The sequence below is a fragment of the Adelges cooleyi genome, unplaced genomic scaffold (genome assembly GCF_023614345.1).
Source record: "Adelges cooleyi isolate 19-005CV unplaced genomic scaffold, UGA_ACOO_1.1 ACOO_flye_CR_arks_rails_tigmint_CR_PRNA_41, whole genome shotgun sequence".
Lineage (NCBI taxonomy): Eukaryota > Metazoa > Arthropoda > Insecta > Hemiptera > Adelgidae > Adelges > Adelges cooleyi.
In genome coordinates this window covers 126,455-148,462 of record NW_026096090.1, presented here as the reverse complement: position 1 = coordinate 148,462, position 22,008 = coordinate 126,455, and the positions used below count along the sequence as shown (strand labels likewise).

The 22,008-nt window shown below is 32.5% G+C and overlaps 1 protein-coding gene across 1 annotated transcript in view; it reads left to right on the top strand.

The window, feature by feature from the left end:
• The first annotated feature begins 9,109 nt into the window (after nucleotides 1–9,109).
• LOC126841948 (calbindin-32) overlaps nucleotides 9,110–22,008 on the top strand; it is a 55,174-nt gene continuing 42,275 nt past the window's right edge. Inside the window, exons 1-2 of the mRNA XM_050578768.1 lie at nucleotides 9,110–9,331; nucleotides 19,795–19,970. Coding sequence (XP_050434725.1) covers nucleotides 19,802–19,970 — 169 coding nt within the window. The 5' untranslated portion in view covers nucleotides 9,110–9,331; nucleotides 19,795–19,801. The remainder of the gene's footprint in view (nucleotides 9,332–19,794; nucleotides 19,971–22,008) is intronic.

The following is a 22,008-nucleotide window of genomic DNA, read 5'->3' as shown; positions in this document are numbered from 1 at the left end:
GTTACGCAGTTGTGGTCAGTGCAGTAGCTATTGTGCTTGTTTTTTGCTAGTATTGTAATACTGGTTCTCTCACTCACGGCTATTGCACCTCTGGTGTTTCTATTGACTTCTTTTGCACTGTTGCTGAAACTACTGACTATCATGGTATTTCTGCCGCTGTTTCTAGTATGGATAATCGTCAGTGTCATTGTAATTTATATCGTTATTCATTTGAAACGTTCACATATCATATAATTTTATCATACATTAACAATTTTCGCATAACTTATATTATTATTGTATAAACTAATTGTATATACTCCAAGCAGCTGTACACCACAGCCATGGCGCGTAACCCGTCTTATACAACTTGGAACACAAACTATATAATATTGTAAAATAAAATGATTTTGTATTTCACAAGTTTACTGGTTTGTTTTTTTATGCAAATATATTTTTTAGTAATATCGCTTGTTATCGGATCGTTTTTAATAATACCGTTATACAACAGAACATATGTAGTGAAGCTATTTTTAGATACCGTCGACAATTACTTTTAACATCAACTCAATACTTTTACCGACATTTGAAAAAAAACGCTTTTACATTCGCCCCGCTTAACCTTACCTGTACCACGTGGTGGCGGTTAGGTTAGTATTAAAACCGTACATTAAAAAACATCTTGTCCTGTTTATATTAAAGATTTGAGTAGAAAACAACTCTAAGCAAACGAAACTCGATTTGTTACTACCACTTTTCAAATCGTTGTTTACCCAGAGCAATTGCTTTTGCAGTGTGTGTCACAATATTCTTTCAGCTGTGCAGTAGTACGCGACGGCCCATGATCTTAAGATTGTCTCAAGATAGGTACATCGTAGTAGTATTATTATAAGGAAATATTGTTTAGAGGATTATACGCTATCATCGCCGACACGACGACGTTGTGTTTTTTTTTTTCATGTCCTGATCGATTTTTCAAAAACAAATCGTTGTATACGTGTTAACCCGTCACCGGTCTTGTGCAAGTACTAATATACTTGGAAATATATACACAGGTCTACATACAAGTATTGGATCACGTGTGCCGCGGTGTGTTCATCCGCCGTCAATCGTCTCTCAAATCCAGTGACGGCTATCTTGCAAAATAATGGTGTATACATTTTAAAGCCATAAACCACCCACCCTGCCTAACACAAAATTCTAAGGACTATTAGTCCTTAATATGCACAGTACACATTCATAACACAAATATAATATTATTTAATTCTATAATTGTATGACTTTATACACAAGTCACTCGTTCACCATGACCATCCGCCCAATTTTAAAGGTGTTGTAACGTGAGCCACGGGATAGGACGATTATTAGGTTAAAGTCAGTAGATTACACAACGTATCGGCGGATTTTCTGGTTGTATTTTAAACGCAACACACAAATACACGAATAAAACAAGATTTTTCTGATAATATACACAATTTACATTTAATTAAGACGTTCTAAAAACATAGATACTCTGGAAACATAGATGCTCTGTAAAACAGATACTCTGTGTGACACGATTCACTGACGGTAGTTACACGACTAATTCCCCGTTGGCGGTGGGCACGGCTCGAGCCGTCTGGCTAGGGCGAAATCCCCAAGTCAGCAAATTCCATTCGACTCGGCCGTGGCCAACACCAATTCCTGATGTTCTTATTCTAACAGAAATTATTTACACATACATAAAAAACATATTATAATAATATGCCCAAGACGGGGGTTCGTAACAGTGTGTCGACGGATACACCTTTAGTATAGGATAGCCGCCACTGGTTAGTTGTACAAACATTGCGCTCGATATACGTATAATATGTGACATGACGTTTGAAAAAAAAACGACTAAATTTAGCTAATAAAAATGTTTTACTCGCCCGAGTAAGAGTTATTTTGTTTTATAATTATTAATTTTTACCATCAAAATATTATACTCGACGGTAAAGGCTTGTTAGTAAAACAATCTGTAACGCTGTCGAAGCCAGAACACAGTATTAAATATTAATCGATTACATTTTTACTCGACTAAATAATCAGCGGCGACGCCAGACATATTTTCCTCTTGATTGGGCATAACCGCATATACTTTTAACTCGTTAATCTGTTATACTGTCTTACATTTTTTAATTAAAGTTAGGAAACTATCGACACAAATCTAAATTTGTCAGGTCAATTTGCCTCTCCGCGTTCTAGTTTGCCAACACTCCTGTAATTTATTAATTGCAGTTATAATCGTGATTAAATAATTAAAGGTAATAATTGAAGTAAATATATATATATATGTGTATAATTAAATACTATTCTCGTTGGGAAATAGGCAAACATGAAACATGTTGTCGATTTCTCTCCAGTGGGATCCATCTCAATCTATATTCTTATTGTCCTTACTATTGGCACTACTGCCGAATTTCCTCTTAACTTATACTCACCCCTAATTCTGTATAATATGCAGAAATTCAAAGTTAATTCTTACATAATCTTAACATTTCAATTACTTCCATTTCTTTTATTTAAAGCCAAATTTTTTTCATTCCAAGTTTGGCTGGAAAATACGTTTTTTTAAATTTTTAACCCTCGTCGTATGACTTTAAACATTTATCTTTGATGTATGTCATGATTTTGGAAAATATGTAAATTTTGTTTTCAACTTAAAAACACTACACTTATGTTATAGCTTGCTAAAAATTAAAGAAGCAAAAAAATATACTATAAATTCTGGTAATGTCTTTAGGTTAAAAAACTCATTGTACATTTCATACAAGTATATTTTTGGTAATTTCTTCAGTATTTAGAACTTTATAAAAAACCCAACCGCGCCGCACAATATTCCATGTCAAATAAAAAATCGTTTAAAACCGATGTGTTTTGGTTTTTGTTTAAAAATTAAAAATGTACATGCTACAGCAGTACAATGTAATCGCTAAATTGATTGTTGGTTATAACGAGTAATAACATCATCTTATTTGCTATTTATTTATTCAAAATTAATTTAATAATTTTAACTGTATGGCCAATATTCGAATAATAACTAATCTCTACTCCTGGAGAAAATTGCTGCTACCTTAGTCATCCTTAACCAACAGCTTTTGGCAAGATGAATATTCATCAGCTCGTATCGTCTACTACGACATCGTTATAGATATTTAACAAAATATTTTGCCTTTACTCGATTGTAATTTATCTTTATGTCCATTCTCGGGGTGTAGGAACTATTAATTGTAATTACTTACAATATTATTAAACGGTGTCGTACCACGAGTTTAACATCTGCAGCAGTCGTTATGCGCCTGCTAAATCGTCGTACACAAAATATACGCTTTGGTTAATACAACAGCACAGCATAATCTCCGCTGCACCGTGTCACGCGAGATTTTTTTATTTTAAGATTATTAAATTATACATTTTTTTAGTGCCACAGGATTTTCATTAGCAGCGGGAACATAAACTTGCGGCAGATTAAACGGATACGTGGCTTTTTTTTTTCCAAACTCTTTCTCCGGAGACACTACAGAGTGCATCCCTGGAGGGCTCGACCTCTATACACGCAGCTTTGCAAGCTCGATAACACACGTGTAGCTTTTGTATTATTACAGAAAAAAAATAAAGTGGTATGAGCTATGAAACAATGCCTATAACGTTGCCGCTTTGTCTACATATTACTGAGCGTTTAACCCGGTGCGTTTATACTATACTATCACCGTCAGCGCTATACTATTATCATTTCGAGAGCAGCTTTTTTAATGTTTTTTTTTACAATATCGTCCATACAATAAACGTCGGGTCGTTTTGAGAATTCTCGACACGCACACGACGCCCTGTTTTTTTTTCTTTTCATTTTTCATTATATTTTAATTTCGGTGTATTTTCGCTGTTAATGTAGCGTGAAAAAAAAAAATGTAATTTTTGTTCAAGAGAAACCCGCCAATATACATACTCGGATTATTGGTCACGTTTATTGTAAGTTCTTACCTTATGGCCGGGAGTGGGGAAGCGTTCCATTAATCACTTTCAATTACCAAAAGAGGCCCGCCGTTTTGCTACCAAAGTGAACGACGATAATGCAAATTACTTGTTTCAAAAAAAATTTGGAAGCCAAGTTAATGGATTTAAACGGAAAACACGTTCAACGCGTTAAACTACTCGAGTGCGGTATTTTTCCCCCCAACCGCACACAGTGGGCAAAATCTTTGATTTAGGCAAACAAAAGTCATTCTCAGAATTGTTCTCTATTTATTGCTAGGTTAGGTTAGGTTAGGTTTTCTTTGACCCAGAAACAGCATAGCTCCCGTTGAAAAGTTGTTCATAATTATTAATTATTAATATGTGACGGTTTTAAGACATGGCTGAATAAATTTATGTTATCTCGCATTGTTATCAGCGCCAATTCTGTTGCTTATCAGTTGTAATAATTATTACAACTACAACAATTTTGAAGTTATTTTAAAAATAGTTATATTTTAGGAGTAAAACTTTGATATGGATGCTTTCAAGCAAGGTGAGTACGAATAAAAATTAAAGAAAATGTTCAAAAAATGTTCTTGTTATTTTTGTTTCGTAACTTTAGAAGAAAAAAAGTATAAGAGGAGCGAAGAGTGGCGCAATGAGCATTGTGTGGTTTTAAAGGAAATTTAATCTAGTTTTTAAATATTACCATTTTTTTTGCATAAATTTGCCCATTAGTGTTTTATTCTCATTTTTCGTAAAATGAGATTAAATAGAGTCTTTAAAGTGGAGGCCCAAACACAGGGGGCTGTGTAATAAGTTGAATATTTAGAGTTATATAAAGCAAACATTTTAAGTAGACTATTTTGAAAACGGGTTTTGGACATAGAAAAATTGCAAGGAACCTTAAAACTCATGAATTTGACCTTACTAATCCAATTCTGTGTGTGAGCAACATGAATCTGATACTCATTTTGTTTAAAAAGTAATTGACTAAATTTCAGCCAATTTTTTTTAATTTGTATTATGTTATATTGATATATTATTTTCAACTGTTTATTGAAATTAAAATTTTCAAACTATTTTAAAATATTTTTATATTAAATACATAGTATAGTAAAATTATTCTTAAGTTTTCTATTATGTATATTAATGATTAAATTTGTATATACATTTACAATAAAAAAGTAAAAGCATAATACTTTTTTCATTAAACAGTATTCATGCAAATGGTTTATAATAACTGTTAAATACAATTTTTTATAAACCTTGTTAGAAAATAAAAGTTATAAAAATAACAGTTTTGAAATAACTATACATTTTCTATTACGTTTTATACATTAACACTTAATTAACACAAATTAAACATTTACTTATATTAATAACAGTTAACTGTTTCATTCGACCCCTGATAATTATGAATTATGATGTCTATTTTTACATCAACTGTGATGTCATATCACCGGGAGTTTCGCTTGTTGAATGTATATAGTATGTACACATTTTCTGTTATTTATGTTTACTCAGTAAATATAACTTTTTTTTGTAACGATTGTATTAGTTAATAATAATTATGGTAGAAATGAATTTAGCAACCAAAAATACATATATCACACAGGTGTTTTAATCACATTGACTTTTGTCTACCTAAATCGGTCATTTTGCCCACTGTGTAACCGTTTGGATTTGATGCGGAATGAACGTGCCGATTTGAATAACTTCATTTGCAGTTTGCGATTGACCTATATAATATAATACCTATTCCGTGTGCTGCTTTTACCGGTACACAAACAACGCGGTGTGTATAAATAATTCAGGCGAATTGTAAAGATTTAAAGTTTCCGATTTTATAATGATCGGCCGTCTTTGACTGCACGACAAGTCAGTAGAAGTCCTTACGAAGTCTCGTATATATAAATAAAACCGCTTTAACTTTGTTTTATTTAAGTTTTCAAAGGGAAATATTTTTTCACAATCTGTACAAAATGCATGTATACAGGTACTGCATTAAAACGGTCATTTACAAAAACAAATTGTGTTTATAAGACGTCGTCACTTGAGTGAATGTAACCGAACTATAGCGTTTCGTTCTAGTTTGTTTTTGTACGAAACATTAATTGAAATGTGTCTGTGGTTTGTATAGAGAGCGGGAAAATGTCAATTTTTAGCAAATACGAGTTAGACAACAACAAAATCCAATTTTGTGTAAAATCATGACACTCCCAAAGGTCTGAGGGGGTTTTACGGGTTTGTGTTTTACTTTCATATGTTGGCCCGAGATATCTTTTTGAGCACTGGACCGATTTCTTCATATTATGTCAGTGCATAAATCATAAATCGTACATCAAAGGCCCCCAACAAAGTCTTGAAAAGTTAGCCTTTTCTTTTTCGAAATTGGCAAAGAATAGGCAACATTTGTAAAAAATCAATTATTTTTTGTGATGCTTACTTTTTGATGGGACTAAAAGGCCAATTTCGATTCAGCTATTAGAAAATTAGTTAGATTTATTAGAAAAACTATAAAAAAAATAAAAATATAAACACTTATTAAATTTTTGTTGATAACAAAAATATAACATCGACTTTTTAGCGCCCATGAGAGGATGTTAAGCTAAATAACAAAAAGAAAAAAAATTGAAATCGGTTGGGTAGACACTATAGAAAGTGATTTCGCGTTTTAGTCTTTATTTGTATAAAATTTGACGGTTTCCATTTTTCGTAATGAGTTATTCAAAACCGGAAAACTTGATGCATTTGCTTACTAAACTTTTCCTTTGATGTCTTAATATAAACTCAAGTGAATAAGTTATTCGATTTACATAAAAAAAAACTATATACTCATGTAACCGAAAGGTCGAAGTCAAAACTTTTTTCATATAAACGTCAGATTCATAAAGTTTTTAATAAAGTTCTCATACTGATTAATATGTTTCGTTATTTCTTATATACATAATGTAAAAATTATTTTTTACATTATATTTTGTCTATTTACTGTGGCTTTTTCCCAATCATCTATAACAATTATCACATTTTTCGGCTGGTAAGGTTAGGTATTCCAAACTGTTCAGGCGCAAGCTATATTTTGCATGTACTTGCAAAATATAATAATAAAAAAACATATAAATGTACTATAGTTTCCCCCAAAATTCAGAGGTTTCAGTTTCAGTTTGATATTAATACGTGAGGTATACGTAGAGGATTTCCGCACTCACGGTTCAGTAGTATGATGAATTGTTGTAAAGAAAAAAAGTTTAGAGCTTTTCGACATTTTTAATAATATTATCGCCGCATTATAATGTTTTATCGAAGGAATTTAAAATCGAAAATAAAGAAGAAAATTGAAGGAATTCAAGTCTGTTCATTTAAAAAATCTATAATTATGTCATTTGATTGGTGTATGAGATGTACGGCAGTGACTGATGTACGTACATAAATAAATATTATAATCTATATAAATTGTAATTATTATTGTACGTCAATGGGCAAGCTATTACCAAACGAAAATAATCAATTATCGTTAACCGTATCGATGAAAGTGAAAAAAATACCCGACGAATGAAACGATAAATTTTAATAAACGTCACGTGGTTTTTTCTCATAAAGTATTCAATTTTTTTTTTCATTCGTCATCAAATCGGCCCACATTCAACGGTTTATAAATTGTCAAGTTATAATTTATCTTTTTATATAATAATGTATATTTTGTGCACAACGCCCCCGCACTGACATCGTCGTGTAGCAACAATAACAATAATATATCATACAATAATATTATATTCTAGTCCTCGGTAATTCGTTTATCCCGAACGCTAACCAAAGGTATTTACATTGATAATTGTTCGCGTAAATCATGATAATATATTGTTTTTGGCAACACTGTTAATAAAATATATTATGTTGATTAACGGTAAGAGACCGTTGGGCATAAGACACTGTGTGAATTGAGGCGCGAATCGTGAAACGGCATTGCCCATTGGGTCACCGTACAAAGGGTTGATGTTTGGATACGTACACTATTATAATTATAAGTAAAATCTGTTATGTGTAGCCTGGACTGTTCAAAGTCGTACCATTAGTCATTACAATTATTCGTTAGGTTTATTTTTTTTTTTAGCTTCAATTTGGAGCTAAAAAAATATTTAGTTTTACACTATTGGTTATCACTTTTTATCCATCGAGCCGGTTTCATTGTATTGAATATTTGAATCACACCGTAACTCGCTTATCGTACACCAACGACATTATGGAAGGCCAGCAGTTGTAAAATTGCTCTTTCAAAGTAAAAAATAAAAACACATAAAAAGTTATGAACGAGTTAAAGCTTTCATGAAACTGTAATAAAAGCATAATGCAATTTCCTTAAAAATTTTCCACTAGACAGTGATATGTATTGCCAATAAATAATGATAACTTGACTAGAATTAATGATAAAGGACAAATTAAAACGTTAAACAAATTCCAAATTCTCAAAAAACCTGAATTTTTTCAAAAATTGTTGTTCCTGCCATATAAAAGTCATTAAATATTAATTTTAAACACAATTTAAAATTAAATATCTCAATTTTTGTCACTTCTTTTACCTCTCCTTAAATAACTCTCCTTTGTGTACTCTTCATACTGATCTTTTGTCATGTGATACCTCACATATTATATTCCAGTGTTTTGCACTCCGTAATGAACGACTTTCCCTTCATTCTTAGATGTTGTTTTTATCTGTAAGATCGGTAACTTATTTTTTACCGACGACATTTTAATATAAAGATATTTATTACTACTATTATTGTTATTGTTATTATTATTTTTTTTAATGCAGTGTTTTTAAAACTTTACTTGTTGTACAGTCGGTTTACCATGTAATACACGTTGTTATATTACACTGTTAATTGTTAATGTTCCATTAAAATATATATATCAATTAAAAATATTCGCAATAAAAATTCAGAAGTGAAGTGTAACTTGTAAAAAAAAAAAAAATAAATAAATAAATAATCACAATAATAACAGAATAGAAGAAGCGAAAATCCAAGGGGGGGGGGAAAGAAGGGCCAAGGGTTACACGGCACATTATGGGGCCGCGCAAGCGTGACTCCAAGTATGGATAAAATAGCCCGGGTAAAAGCGGCGGCCGACGGCAAAGCTTTAGTCCTCCACGGCCAGTACAGGTGTCAACACTATCGTCGCAAGCACGTCCCTCTGTCTGTGCACTTTGAGTTGTTGTTGTTACCGTCGTTCGAGTACACTTAACGTGTACGTCTTATAACCGCCGAACACCATTTTAAAAGCACAAGCACGGTCATCGATCACGTTCTTCGAAGAAGAAAAAATACAAAAGAATACAAAAAAACCCGTTACGCTAACGCACGCCCGCACGACCTAAGTAAGTGATCATCATCAAAGTTCATAATTAATATTAATTACACGTTAAGGATGACTCCGGCGGGGGGGGAATGAACGAAACGGGCGAGTGAATAATTTCACTAAAGTTCATCTACACATTATTGAAATATCATCATGGACCATTTCAAAATAACCGTTGCATAGTCGACCAAGCGGTTTATATTGTTAAATTTATTACGCTCATCAGGTTGTGAATGTGTTAAAAACTTTCATGGACCGAAATAATAATTTGATGAAATATGCGAAAATTATCAAAATAACTCATCGGGATGATTATTATTATTATATTTTTGCGGGTCGATTGTTCACTTATCAAATTTTGCAAAAAAATCTTTTCTTTTGTTCAAGACCAACACATTTTTGGTATGCATGAATTAGCTGGAGGGCTTTTTTTTTTAATTTTACCTGGAGTATCATGATGATTTTACAGATTTACATAATATACGATAAATATTACACTATATGCAAATCTCTGAGATCATCGTAACGCACCTCATAATATATTCAGTGTACGCCAGACTTACTGTCGCTGTGTTAAGCTCTTCTCAAAGATAAGACCGTATTTAAATACGTATTGGTATTAAGTATTTTGTACTTAATGCCTCATAACGCTTATAATTTAAATTTCAACACATAAAATAATTTTTACCTAATAAAACTGTTGTTTCATTTAGTATTTAAAAAAAAATCATATTACCTATGTACTCTTGTATTGTAGAAATGATTATTATAAAAACAAATTCATTTTGCAATATATTACTTTTTTATTGATAAATATTCGTAAAAAAACCTGTTTTATTCCATCAATATTTTTGTATACTTTTTGACGGATTTAATAGATTTCAATTTTTGTTCTTTAGAGAGCAACACACTACTTATTTGTTTTACATGTAAAACACGTCTCGAGAGATGCGCCATTCTGAAATATAAACTTTTAGCGTAAAAATACATCTTTTAGAAAAATAACGAGGTTGGAAGTCGACCACGTTTTGGGGTAAGATTTTACGGTTAGGTCGGGCTGTAGTGAAAAATAATCGTGCACAGTACATAGCATTAAATATTTGAGCCTCAGATATTGAATTTTCTACACGCAGTCATAGTGCAGCTTTCTTTTTTCGATTCCTGTATTGGATCGCCTATCTGTTTTCTATGCTATCATATCTTAAGTAATTTTGTCCACTATATTTAACCTAAAAATAACATTTATATAATCCATAAATAGAGTATAACATAATTTGGTTATCAACCAGTTGAGTATTCATAATCAATACATAGTATATTTTCTATAAATCAAATATCAAATAGAGCAACAGACTTGTTAAAATTACGTATAATCTGTACTCGTTATTTATCCTTATCAGCCAATCATTTTAATTACTTGTCCTCGCTAACGCGTGATAATAATTTTGAATATAGTGTTGCCAATGGAGATTTTATATTTTCTGTGTAGGTATTAGTTATGCTAAAAAACCTATCGAAAGGAAGAAGGCGTTTTAATATTCCCTTTTAAAGGCACATATAGTTGCAAACATATTGAGTAAGGTTTTCGGAAAAAAAGTTTTTTATTTTGGTGCGACTACTTTAATATACAGTGCACCGACACATAATAATAATAAATATGCCCTTTGTAAAGGAAATGTTTATGCATAGAGCTCGTCTGTGCTCGTGAAAACGACGTAGGATTGAAAAAAATAAAAATGTATATTAACGCATACTATTATTAAAATATACTCTTATTACTGAATTCCAGGGAAAAATATATATAACCAAGCTAAGACAGAAAACTAGTATTTCAAAAAAAGGAAAATATTATCATTGTTTTTATTATTATTATTGGTGGATGGCACGCGTTTCTCGGGGAGAATTCCGTTTGGTGAAAGAGAAGCAATCGGATAGAGTTTTTTTTTACAACTTTAGTATGTACCTATATATATTAAATTGCATTATATCACGTGATCGCAAAATAAAGCTTTAGTGATGTATACTAAACACCGAGCATAACACCGTCGTATGACCCACAATGGCTGCAGTGGGTCAATCGTTAAAAAACTAATTATAAAGGTGATATATATATATATCTATATACATATATTTAAATGTATATTTTTTCTGGTTGCTGCAAGTAGATTAATAGAAGGCCGTCGACTTAAGACTTTGAAGTGATCGACGGTAGACATATAATATATGTATACTTGCTTTTGAAACAAAACTAAACTAAATAAAAAGTTCAACTAAAGCCGGTATGCGATCCAGTGAAAACCCAATGAAATTCCACAAGCGGGTTGTTTCCGTCGCCATTTCGTTCTTTGCCAAAATTCAATAATAAACGATCACTTATGAATTAGTAGCTGCAGCCAGAAGCAACCTACAACCAAAAATGATGTTTTATGAAATGATGAAATTGACTATCTAACAAATTTCAATAAAAAAATGGCCATGAGTGTGCTGTTGACCATAGATGCGGGTCTTCATACTACGTACCATACGTTATCCGATTTGTTTTAGTTGTTATTCTTTATTTAATACAATCTGCGAGTTCTGACAATAGGTTGGCTTAGTTAACCGACTAATTGTTATAACTTCGAAAGAATTATCGAGAAAAATGTTGATTTTACTTTATAATATTGTAAAAGCAAAATTTGAACCCGTCAATTAAAAAAAGCACTTAAAGATAGATTTTTCATTAAACTGTAAAACATGTACAATTCGACTGTACTCTGCTGTACTTCAATCAAAACAACTGGTATCATCATAAATATATATCTCAGATGGAACACTAATCATGTACAGCATTGGCCTAATTCGTTGATTTGAAATACATATCACTGAAAGTGCTTTTGAAATGAGTGATTTTAAAAAATCAGAACAGTAAGCAAAACTTTTTTTTAATCTGTTTTGTAAATATCTTTTATGACCAACAATAATCAAAACTTGCCTACCAGTTTAAGCTGTGCCTTAAACTAGAAATCAAAATTAGGTTAATTTTTATTTAAAAGTTAATCTGTTAGAATTATCATTTTTAAACTAAAAGACAAATTTAATATATAACAGTTTTTTAAGGGAATTGTTTAAAAAGTTTTAAAAAATGTTTAGAACATATTTTAAATATCAATACCATGATACCAAAAAAGTAATACTAATTATAACAAAGTACTTAAGTTTAATATGATAAAAAAAAGTTTACTGAGCAAATACATAAGTCCTCGTCGTTTTTTTTTTTGCTGTATTAAAACTTTTAAATAAACTGCTGTTTCAGTAGAATTTTTATTTTAAATATTTTTTATTTTCAAGATCTTACAAACAAGTGTTGTAATAGGATTTTGATTTCCGAGAACTTTTTAATTATACTGTTTTAAAAAAAAACTTATGTAAAATTTGTTTTACATTTTAGTGTATTGAAGTTGTATCGACTATGACTATGACGATGTGTTAAAATTTTAATACAAACTTGACAAATAATTATTATAAGTCTAAAATCGATTGGGTTATTGTCTGGGTCATAGCGGTTGAAAAATCACTTGTACTAATAGCGTGATTTTATACACTTTCCGATGTGGTTTGAACTTGGTGGCATTGGCAATTTGGTCGATTCGGTTAAATGGCGTCGAAAAAGCTTTTGAGTTATTGCGACCAATAGCGGAGAAAAAAAATATTGTGTAATACTCAACAAAATACCGCGAAGAACGGTAAAATCAAATTATTTCGACTTAAATTCACCAAACAAACATCAGACATAGCTAAACAGCAATTCCTGACAACTGTACTAATTTTTAGCGTGTCCACATTTCCATAGCTAACATTATTATTAGTCGTGACAGAATAGCTGAGACAGCTGTTGTGGTGTTTGCAGCTTCCTCGCTGTACAGCACCTTTTTAAGAATGCTGCCATCAACGTTACATTTGTTGACTAAAATGAGTATCTCGAGGCCTCGATAATGTCGTACATCTTGCTTGTAATATGTAGGGACTTGGCCTTGACCTTGCTTGTATATTTACCCGGTCGATGCTTAGCTCTGCGCCGCTAGATAATTCAGCGTCAAAGTGTGTAAAATAGGTACCCAAAATATGATCACGTAATATTATGTTAATTATAAATCCTCGGTCAACCTGTGCACGATCCTGAGCGTGTACGGGTCGGCTAAGTCCGGTCGAACTATTGCCGGTTGACCTTTGCGACCGTTGGCCGAAGAAAAATAAATTATTTTAACCCTCGCACCGTCCGTTGAATTTATCATCGTCTGCAGGAATAAAAGTTTCTCCCGGGAACCGAAATAAGTTACTCATCAATAACGGTCGGCGGCCCTTTGGATTTATTTTTCGCACGTCATTTTTCAACCTCCGCCCGACCTCTTATAATGTACCTACCTAGTCCCAGTGTCGAAAAAAATACACACACACACACGAGTACAATTTATTTATTTCGGCCCCAATGCCGTATATAAGTGCAAAAAAAAAAAAAAACGTTTCAGTTATTATTATTATTATTACCTACTACTACGAGTTGACGGAACGGCAGAATTATTGTATAGCTTGTGGCCGTTGTGTAATAAAAAGTTTGTTAGTAACGTTGTTCGAGGTTATTTTTAAACATTTACCCTACCTCTGGACACAAAGAAAACAATGTGTTTTTTATTCGAAAAAAAAAGCCACAAACGTGTAAATGTATATAATATTATAACGCTTAGCTGGCCGTTGGAAGCGGCTGGAAATGAGTTGGGCCGACAAAAGAACGTCGTTACAGGCTTGATGTAAAAAAAAAAAAAATGAAAAGGAAGCTTTCATCGTGCGTGATAAAAAAAAAAAGGTTAGGTAATTAAAATACCTATTTGGTGTTTTCAGAAAAATATTTAAATAATGGACGGATAAAAAAAAAAGAAGGACTTCTAATTATACGGATTCATTAGTTTGTAATCAAACGTCGTTCGCATAAATCCAATTAGATTCAGATCCGTAAACGCAATTTCGTTTTTGAATGAAAGCTTAATTAATAACAATACTCGGTCTAAGGGTTTTTTGCGGAGCAATGGACACATCGCGGCCGGCCAGTTTTAATAGTGTAAGCACTCATCACATTGTGATTGTCACCAAAACATTAATCGTCGAGCAAAAGCAATCATAATTAAAGGCGCATATTTCGAGTAGCTTCGTTTCACTACTTTGAGCTTTTTATTACTTAAAGTATAGCTAACCAACGCAGTATTTGTTCTAAACAGTATACAAATAATCAAATACGGTTGTAATAATCTTGACAATATCAAAAGATTAGCAGTAAAAAAACACAACGTATTGTTAAAACAAGAACGTATATAAAATGCCATAATGTTTAAGTGAACTATCAACGTCTAAATAATCAGCGTGTCAATTAACGGAGTGAAAAATCGGTGTCCTTATTGCCTATTGGCTATAATATACATTGTCCAAAACTTGGAGAAGGATGTTAGCCAAAGGAAACATGTCCTCGGTTTTACCTGCGACACAGACCTAGCCGGTCTTGGACCAAGGAATGGATTTCACTATGAACCTAACCTTTGAACTATATAGAACATAATGATAACTTTCAAGGAAGTGAAATACATAAAAATGTTTATTAATAAACAGCGACAAGTCCATTCTAATAATGGCGTTAGGCAACGGAAATCTCGGTTTCGTTAAACCCCAAAACGCCAACGCCATATCTTATAATAATTTTAAACGTGACCATTCAAATAACAATTTAGAAGACGTTTGGGATTCAATGAAACCGAGTAAAATAACTATAAAATAATTTTGTACTCGATCGGCGGCCTACATTTTGTTAGTTTTAACTTGATTACATTTTTAATGACTAAAAAAATATTAATTGTGCTCTGTTTTTTTTTTTATATAGAATTGCCAAAAATATTAATTACATTTCCTTTGGGGGGTTTTTTTTTTTATAAAAACTAAATCTAAAAACAAAATCCTGCGGCGTCCCCGTCATTTTCCGGTCGGCCCTCTTTTTAGTGTTTTGCCTAAAATACGACGGAACAATAAATTGTCATTAATTATTATTTCATAATATTTTTGCGGGAAAGAGGCGCAATAACCATGTTAACCAAAAACACAAAAGGTAAATGTGTTTCTTTTCCGTATATTTTCTTAAAGCACAATCAGTCAAACTCTGGAGGACCAGTGAAGATTACAGCAACAGCTTTTTATGGGTCAACACCTGTGTTTTGGTTAATGCCATACTTGCTACCTCTAGGGTGCGCAGGAAATAAATTAGTATCCACCTAAATATTTTTAAAAAATATCTAAGGAAAACGACGAATGCGTGTGATGAGTGAATCTTATTTTTTAATTTTAATCTTTGTGTTTAGTGTAATACAAAACTTGTTTTATGTGTGTGGCAACTCAAGAGTATTGTCGATTCAGTTGTTTTGTAAATGATTTCTAATTTTAAAAAAGTTGTTCACATAATTTTTTTGTAGTAATTTGTGCTTTATACACAGTTTTAAATGTAATTTTATTTAATTAGTGGGAATACAATTTTTTTTATTGTTTTAATGACTTTTGATTTTAACATATTATGTCCAAAGCAAATAATGAGTGTTATCATCATATTGGTTTTTTTAAGTAAAAAATTAAAAATTATAAACAATTTCCCATGGCAAAACATTTCATAGCTAAGATTTTATATGCTACGGTCGTAATTTGCATAAAAAAGGATACAAGCAAAGCCGAGGAGGATCAGTTGAACTTTCTTTGGAAAGAACAACATTAGCAAGGGATGACATGGTTCAATACGGTGTTAACTCATCAGGGCTTATATTTGGAAAAAATGAATTTATCCGCTTTAAAGCACTACGAGCGAGCCACTAAAGTGAAAATAATCCCTTTATTGATGGGATGCGGTTATGGACAGAAGTTGACTGACTTTCTCTGGTTAACGACCTATACAGTAACTAAGTGCAGAGGTTCAAATTATGATTCCAGTAAGGATTGTTGGAAACGCCTTGTAGATTATCTCAAAAAAGGTGCGCATACTATACTCAAATTGTTGCTCGCGTTCAAGAAAAAAAATCGTGTGTCATAGTTTAATTAAATAGGAGCAATTTTTCTAGCTATCTTGAGAAAGACATTTTTTAAAATTCTCGTTTTTAAACTAATCGTGGTATTCAACATTAACATTTTAACTACTGTGTTTTTTTATATAGTTTTTAATCATATTTAATAACATATCTGCCTTAACAAAATCTATACTTTATTGGAATTTTACTGCGGTAAACGGTTTTCTTATTATTTATTATATTCTGTCGTACTACTTTTCGGCTAAGGTTTAACTCAATATATGGAACGCATATTCAATTTGAAAAGTTTTGCCACCTGGGCAGCAGCCATTATTTGTAGGTACTAATTGTGGGTGTAAGGGCTTAGCTAACCCTGTAAATATTTTGGCATTAACATAGCTATGGGTGCTACGTGTCGACTCTAGTTTTAGTTATCAATTATATGAATTCCTCCTTCCTTTTGGTGGGCGAAACTGGGTTGGATCGATGCCAAGGCTCGTCCGTTGTTATGTAGATATCTGTGATTATAATTTAAACTCGAGGATAGATTTATGGAGAATCACAATATCAGCTATTTTGCACGGCCGAGGTAAATAAACGGACATGAAATATTTCAAGTCGGACGACTTGGCTCAGAATTTGTTCGCAAAGCCTTCAGTGGATTGTGGCCAAACTAGTTTACATAAGCGATCGATTCGGATACGGTCGGGAGAGTTTTTAAAATGAAACGCCTAAGACCGTTCGTAAGACGAAGAACATTTCTTGGATATTTTTTACATTTTTTCCATTATGACTTAAGAGGCGGCCGAGTTTAGTGTATGCCAGCCGAGTCGGGCAAACAAGTTGAGGATAATTCCCAAACCGATGCTGTGTATCCGACGTAGTGTTATATAACCTAAACGTATAATAACCATTATGTGGGCGCCGTAATGGCGTTTGTCTTGCAGCCTTATACCTTTTTTATGTGTATCGGACCTCGATCGGGTAACGATTTGTGTAAATCCAATAGGATTCATGTCCATTTGCCAGGAGTAGTGGCAGTGTAGAATTATTCATTTTCAACGCTCCCCCTGGTTCACGTCAATATTTTTTAGCTTAGAGCTAACTTAGTTAAAGTTAGAGTTAAAGTTTAAACTTAGCTAAGCTTAAAGGGTGTTTTTTTAAAAATATTTATTTGTAAACCTAATGGACGGGTATATAAATGACATCTCACGTTTCAAAGTAACAAAAGCTAATTAATACAAAAAAGCACATTAATACAATATACTAAGCGACACATTTAATGTAAGACAATAGTTTTTTTTCAAAAATGTTTACAATTTTGTAACTGAAATTTTAGGTTTATGTTATTTTACCACAACATTCATATTCGTATCATAATTTGGTAAATTCTAAAGCTTTATCAAATTTTGAAACTTAAACGTCAACGTATGTGTTTTATTAACTTTTTAAATGAAAAATAATTTACTGAAATTGTTGACTGGTCAAAAACTACTTTTGAATGATTACTTTGAAAGTTATTAGAGTTTAGAATTTAGGAGGGCAATACTAGCTGAGAAGGTATTGGTGTTGCCGCAATAATGTGATTTTGTGGGTCTTGAGCCGTGATAACACCTTAAATACTGGACTATTTCTCAATTCTCATCATAGCCAAACTGGCTATAAATATAGATTATAGATCAGAAATTTATCACAAAGGTATTAGGCAAACATTTGAGAATGCTTATAAAACATACATTCGATATTGAAATATTTTTAAACTAGAAAATAGCCCACTCTATAACTTTCCAAAAAATAATCAAAATTTAACATCGTTTAATTGGAAGTTTTAACTTCGATCCGAAGCTGAGATATTTTATAACACAAATTAAAGATAAAAAATGTTTGATACATTTATTAGAAATTAATTTATATTATACACTATTGTAATAATTGTTCAATGGTCCATACCTTAGTTTTGTAATTTGTTATCAGCAATTACTGATTTTTTTTTAAACCCAAATCTTAGTTTTTTACTAGGAATTGAGTTTTTTTTTCAAATTAATAAAGCCAAGTGTGCAATACATATTTGTTTACGAAAATAACTTAATCTTTAAAATGCGTTTTTTTTTATTTCCAATAAAAAAGAGAAAAAAATGCGTTCCACGGAAGTACACGGCCGAATAAACCGAAACCCTCGATTTAATCTAAAAAGATCTTTGCAAGTAGAACGGCATTTGGGTGTGTACGAGAAAGGTTCATTTGAATTTTTATTTCTGTAAAATACCTAGTGTATAGTAATTTAAAAGGGACGGTTCGCATCCTGTTTGTTATTTTAAATTCGTTAAAATAAATAATGCTAGGTAGACGTCGCCAGTAAACGGCGCCTCGTCAAGCATTCTTGATATTCAAAATAGGCACCGTGACGTGGCAGGAATGCTACAATTTTTTTTTTTCATGTTATTATCCCCGACGTGATGGGTTGGTCTCATTCGATTTAAATATCGTAAAAGTACGCAATGGACAAATTATCTTGTCTGGGAAAAACTGTTCTAGTCAAAGCTGCGCTGTCTAGAAGGTCAAAGTAACTCTTGTACTCGAGTTTATCCTACGACCAGTTTTAACAAAACATGATCAACGAGAGGACGAAGAATAAACGGATAAATCGTTTAAAGACAAGTGCTTGGACGGAAACGTGTAATAAATCGATCATCGTAGAACTAATATGCATATCAAATGAGTGAATGGGTCGAGTGAGCGGGACATGTCCGAGATCACAAGAAAATATATCCTACTGTGCTCCTCTAAACGTTTTCTGGATGAGGAAATTTACAGGACAATTATTTGGCCTCTATGAATATCCTTGAGGAATTTGATGTATGACTGCATTAAGCGTTAGTGATTAAGAACTGTTCAATTATGGATTTGGCTAAGAATTATTATTAGAGATTGACACAGTATGATTTTCGAACGATTAAAAGAGCAGATAAACATGGACCAAGCGAGATATGGATGTTGACGAATAGATCATAAACAACGGGTGTAATGGACTTGATAGTTTTTAAAGTGAACGTCTGATGTGAAGCTACAGGAGAAACCATAAGGAATGTGTGTGTAAGAGTTGGTTAATAGTAGGGAATATGGATTTAGACTGCAAACATATGGTATTGTGTAGAGCGAAACAGTAATTAAAGCGGGAAATGTATTGAATGGAAAGAGGCGAAAAAAAAAGATAGCTTGAAGTAGTTGCCAACGATACGAGGGTGGCTGGTTTAGCGTGGAAACGTGGACAGAATTTTAAGTGCTGGCAAAGGACTATAGGGTGGGCATAGCTTCAAGTATAGCGTCGGTGATGGAAAAAGACGATTCGTTTTAATTATAATAGCATGTTTTATTACACACTAAAAGTTAATTAATTCTTCTTTTTTTTTTTTAGAATCATAATGAGTTTTTCTTCGGAATCCGGAGCGGAAGCGGCGGCCATCGCGAAGAAATTAAACTTGGAAAAAGCGACAAATTTCATGAAACAATACAGAGACCCGCACAGCCGAGAACTGAAGAAACTCTCGGCTAACCAATTCATGGACGTCTGGAGTCATTACGATAAAGACGGTAAGCTATACGAGTGTGGTGTTCATAACCGTAATACCATTATCTAGTCTAGTTTATTGTTATAAGTATTTAGGTTTGTATAAACGATATAGCCACAGTGTGCAAGTAGTTTCCACGTGAACACTACGGCCGGTGTACATTAAGCGCTAAACCTCGTTTCTCGTTTATTAATATTAACGTGGGCGATAAGGACGAGAGACGTTTTCTGGTTCACACAATAGCTAGTTGTCTACAATTTGCCTTCATTAACATAATGTGTACAGCGGCCTAGGAGATAGTAGGTACACTGTATAAATATGTTGCCCAGTTGTGCAATATTTCAATCGACTAAAGTGTTGATGAAAATATAAAAACAACCATCACTCAACGCAACATTAGTTATGATACAAATTTTCATCCAAATAAACTTTCAGTGAAGTACGTTTTGAATTTAACAACAAGTTTTGTTACAGAATGACAAAACTCGAATGTTCTTTCATCTGAAAACCCAATTGTTCCTGTAATTTCGTCTTCTTTAACTGATAATACTCGGTTTTGTACTCACATTAAGTGTTTGAACTTTGTATTGGAATCTTTCAACCAACAAAGATTGTTTGATGTCTATCTTTTTTTTTTTGCTGATGGAAATGACATTGTATAACCGAGGCGGAGGTGATTTGGTAAAGCTCACCCTAAGCGTTTGGTGTTCTGTTATAGTTTAAGTGTGATTTTAATAAGTCAAATAAAATGTTTTTCCTCCTGACGATTCCTAAGTAAGCTGTAACAATTTTTTACGTTGTTTTGACAATACTAATCATTGTAAAACGAATATTCTCGATGGAGCAATTAACCTACCTTTTAATATATTGTAAATAATTATTTTTTTATTCCTTAAAATATGATATTATGCTTATCAAATGCTTTGCAACAACACTACTAGATGATGTCCCGGTCGGTGGTCAACAATATCTTTACCATTTCTGGCTTGAATGGGCAATGGTTACATTTTGTTACTAGCCCTGTTGAGTGTAAGTTGGTGAACAAATACACAATTTATAGAATTGTAGTCGGTAGTCGATCCTATAAAGTCGGGAGAAGAAAAATACGAAGAATCGTCATTAATTGATTGGGAAAATAGCATTTGGTGTCCAACACTGCTGTGAGATGTATACCAATTAGGGATTGCAATCTAATTAGGAACAATGCCTGTGGTTGATTGGATTTTCGAAAAAACACACGAATAAGCATATTGTAAAATGTTTAATCAAATCTATCACAAACAAAATATATAGAAAAGGTCGAGAGTCGAGGGCTTTACTATTGATTTACGCTCCGGGTGATTATTTAATAAACAACTGAATTCGTTTTTTACTTTTTTAACAAAAAAAAAGATGAATTTATATACGCCGCACGTTATCATCCTGAACACCGTTGGTAGGTCTACGGGGATTTTATATTATTTCCTGTTGCCTTTCCCCGTTGTGCTCCATTCCAAATTACACGCACAATCTCTCTATCTACATCATAAATATAGACTACAACAGCTTTGAAACATACAAAAAAAAAAAAAACGATAATTATTATTTACATTACATTTTTTTAAACGTGGAATCAACAACAATGGCTTAAATTAATAAAAAAATACCGCCGTTTCGTTTTGCTCGTTAGGAATATAATATAACAACGATATTATACTTGTTTGTATGCTGACCGGATTTCCAAAACAAATTCCTGTACAATCGTTCCGTCAAACCGTCTACTTGTCGCTGCTGTGTTTTCGAAGGGGAAACGGAAAATACATTTTTATTATTATTATTATTATTCTCGAGGTCAAACGGCTATTGCGTTCCGTGACGATATTAACTTTGGTAGTTTACAGCCTCGCCCCTCCTTTAAAATTAATGGCACCCACCAGTTTTTAAAGAATAGTTTTGCAACAGTAAAGTCACTATGAACGGCTTTCACTGACACGCAATTCCTTTGCTCGGAATGTAAGTTGTACTTGCAATTTATCGCCATCGTTTTAATCTACATTAAACATCTGATCATCCCCATCAAC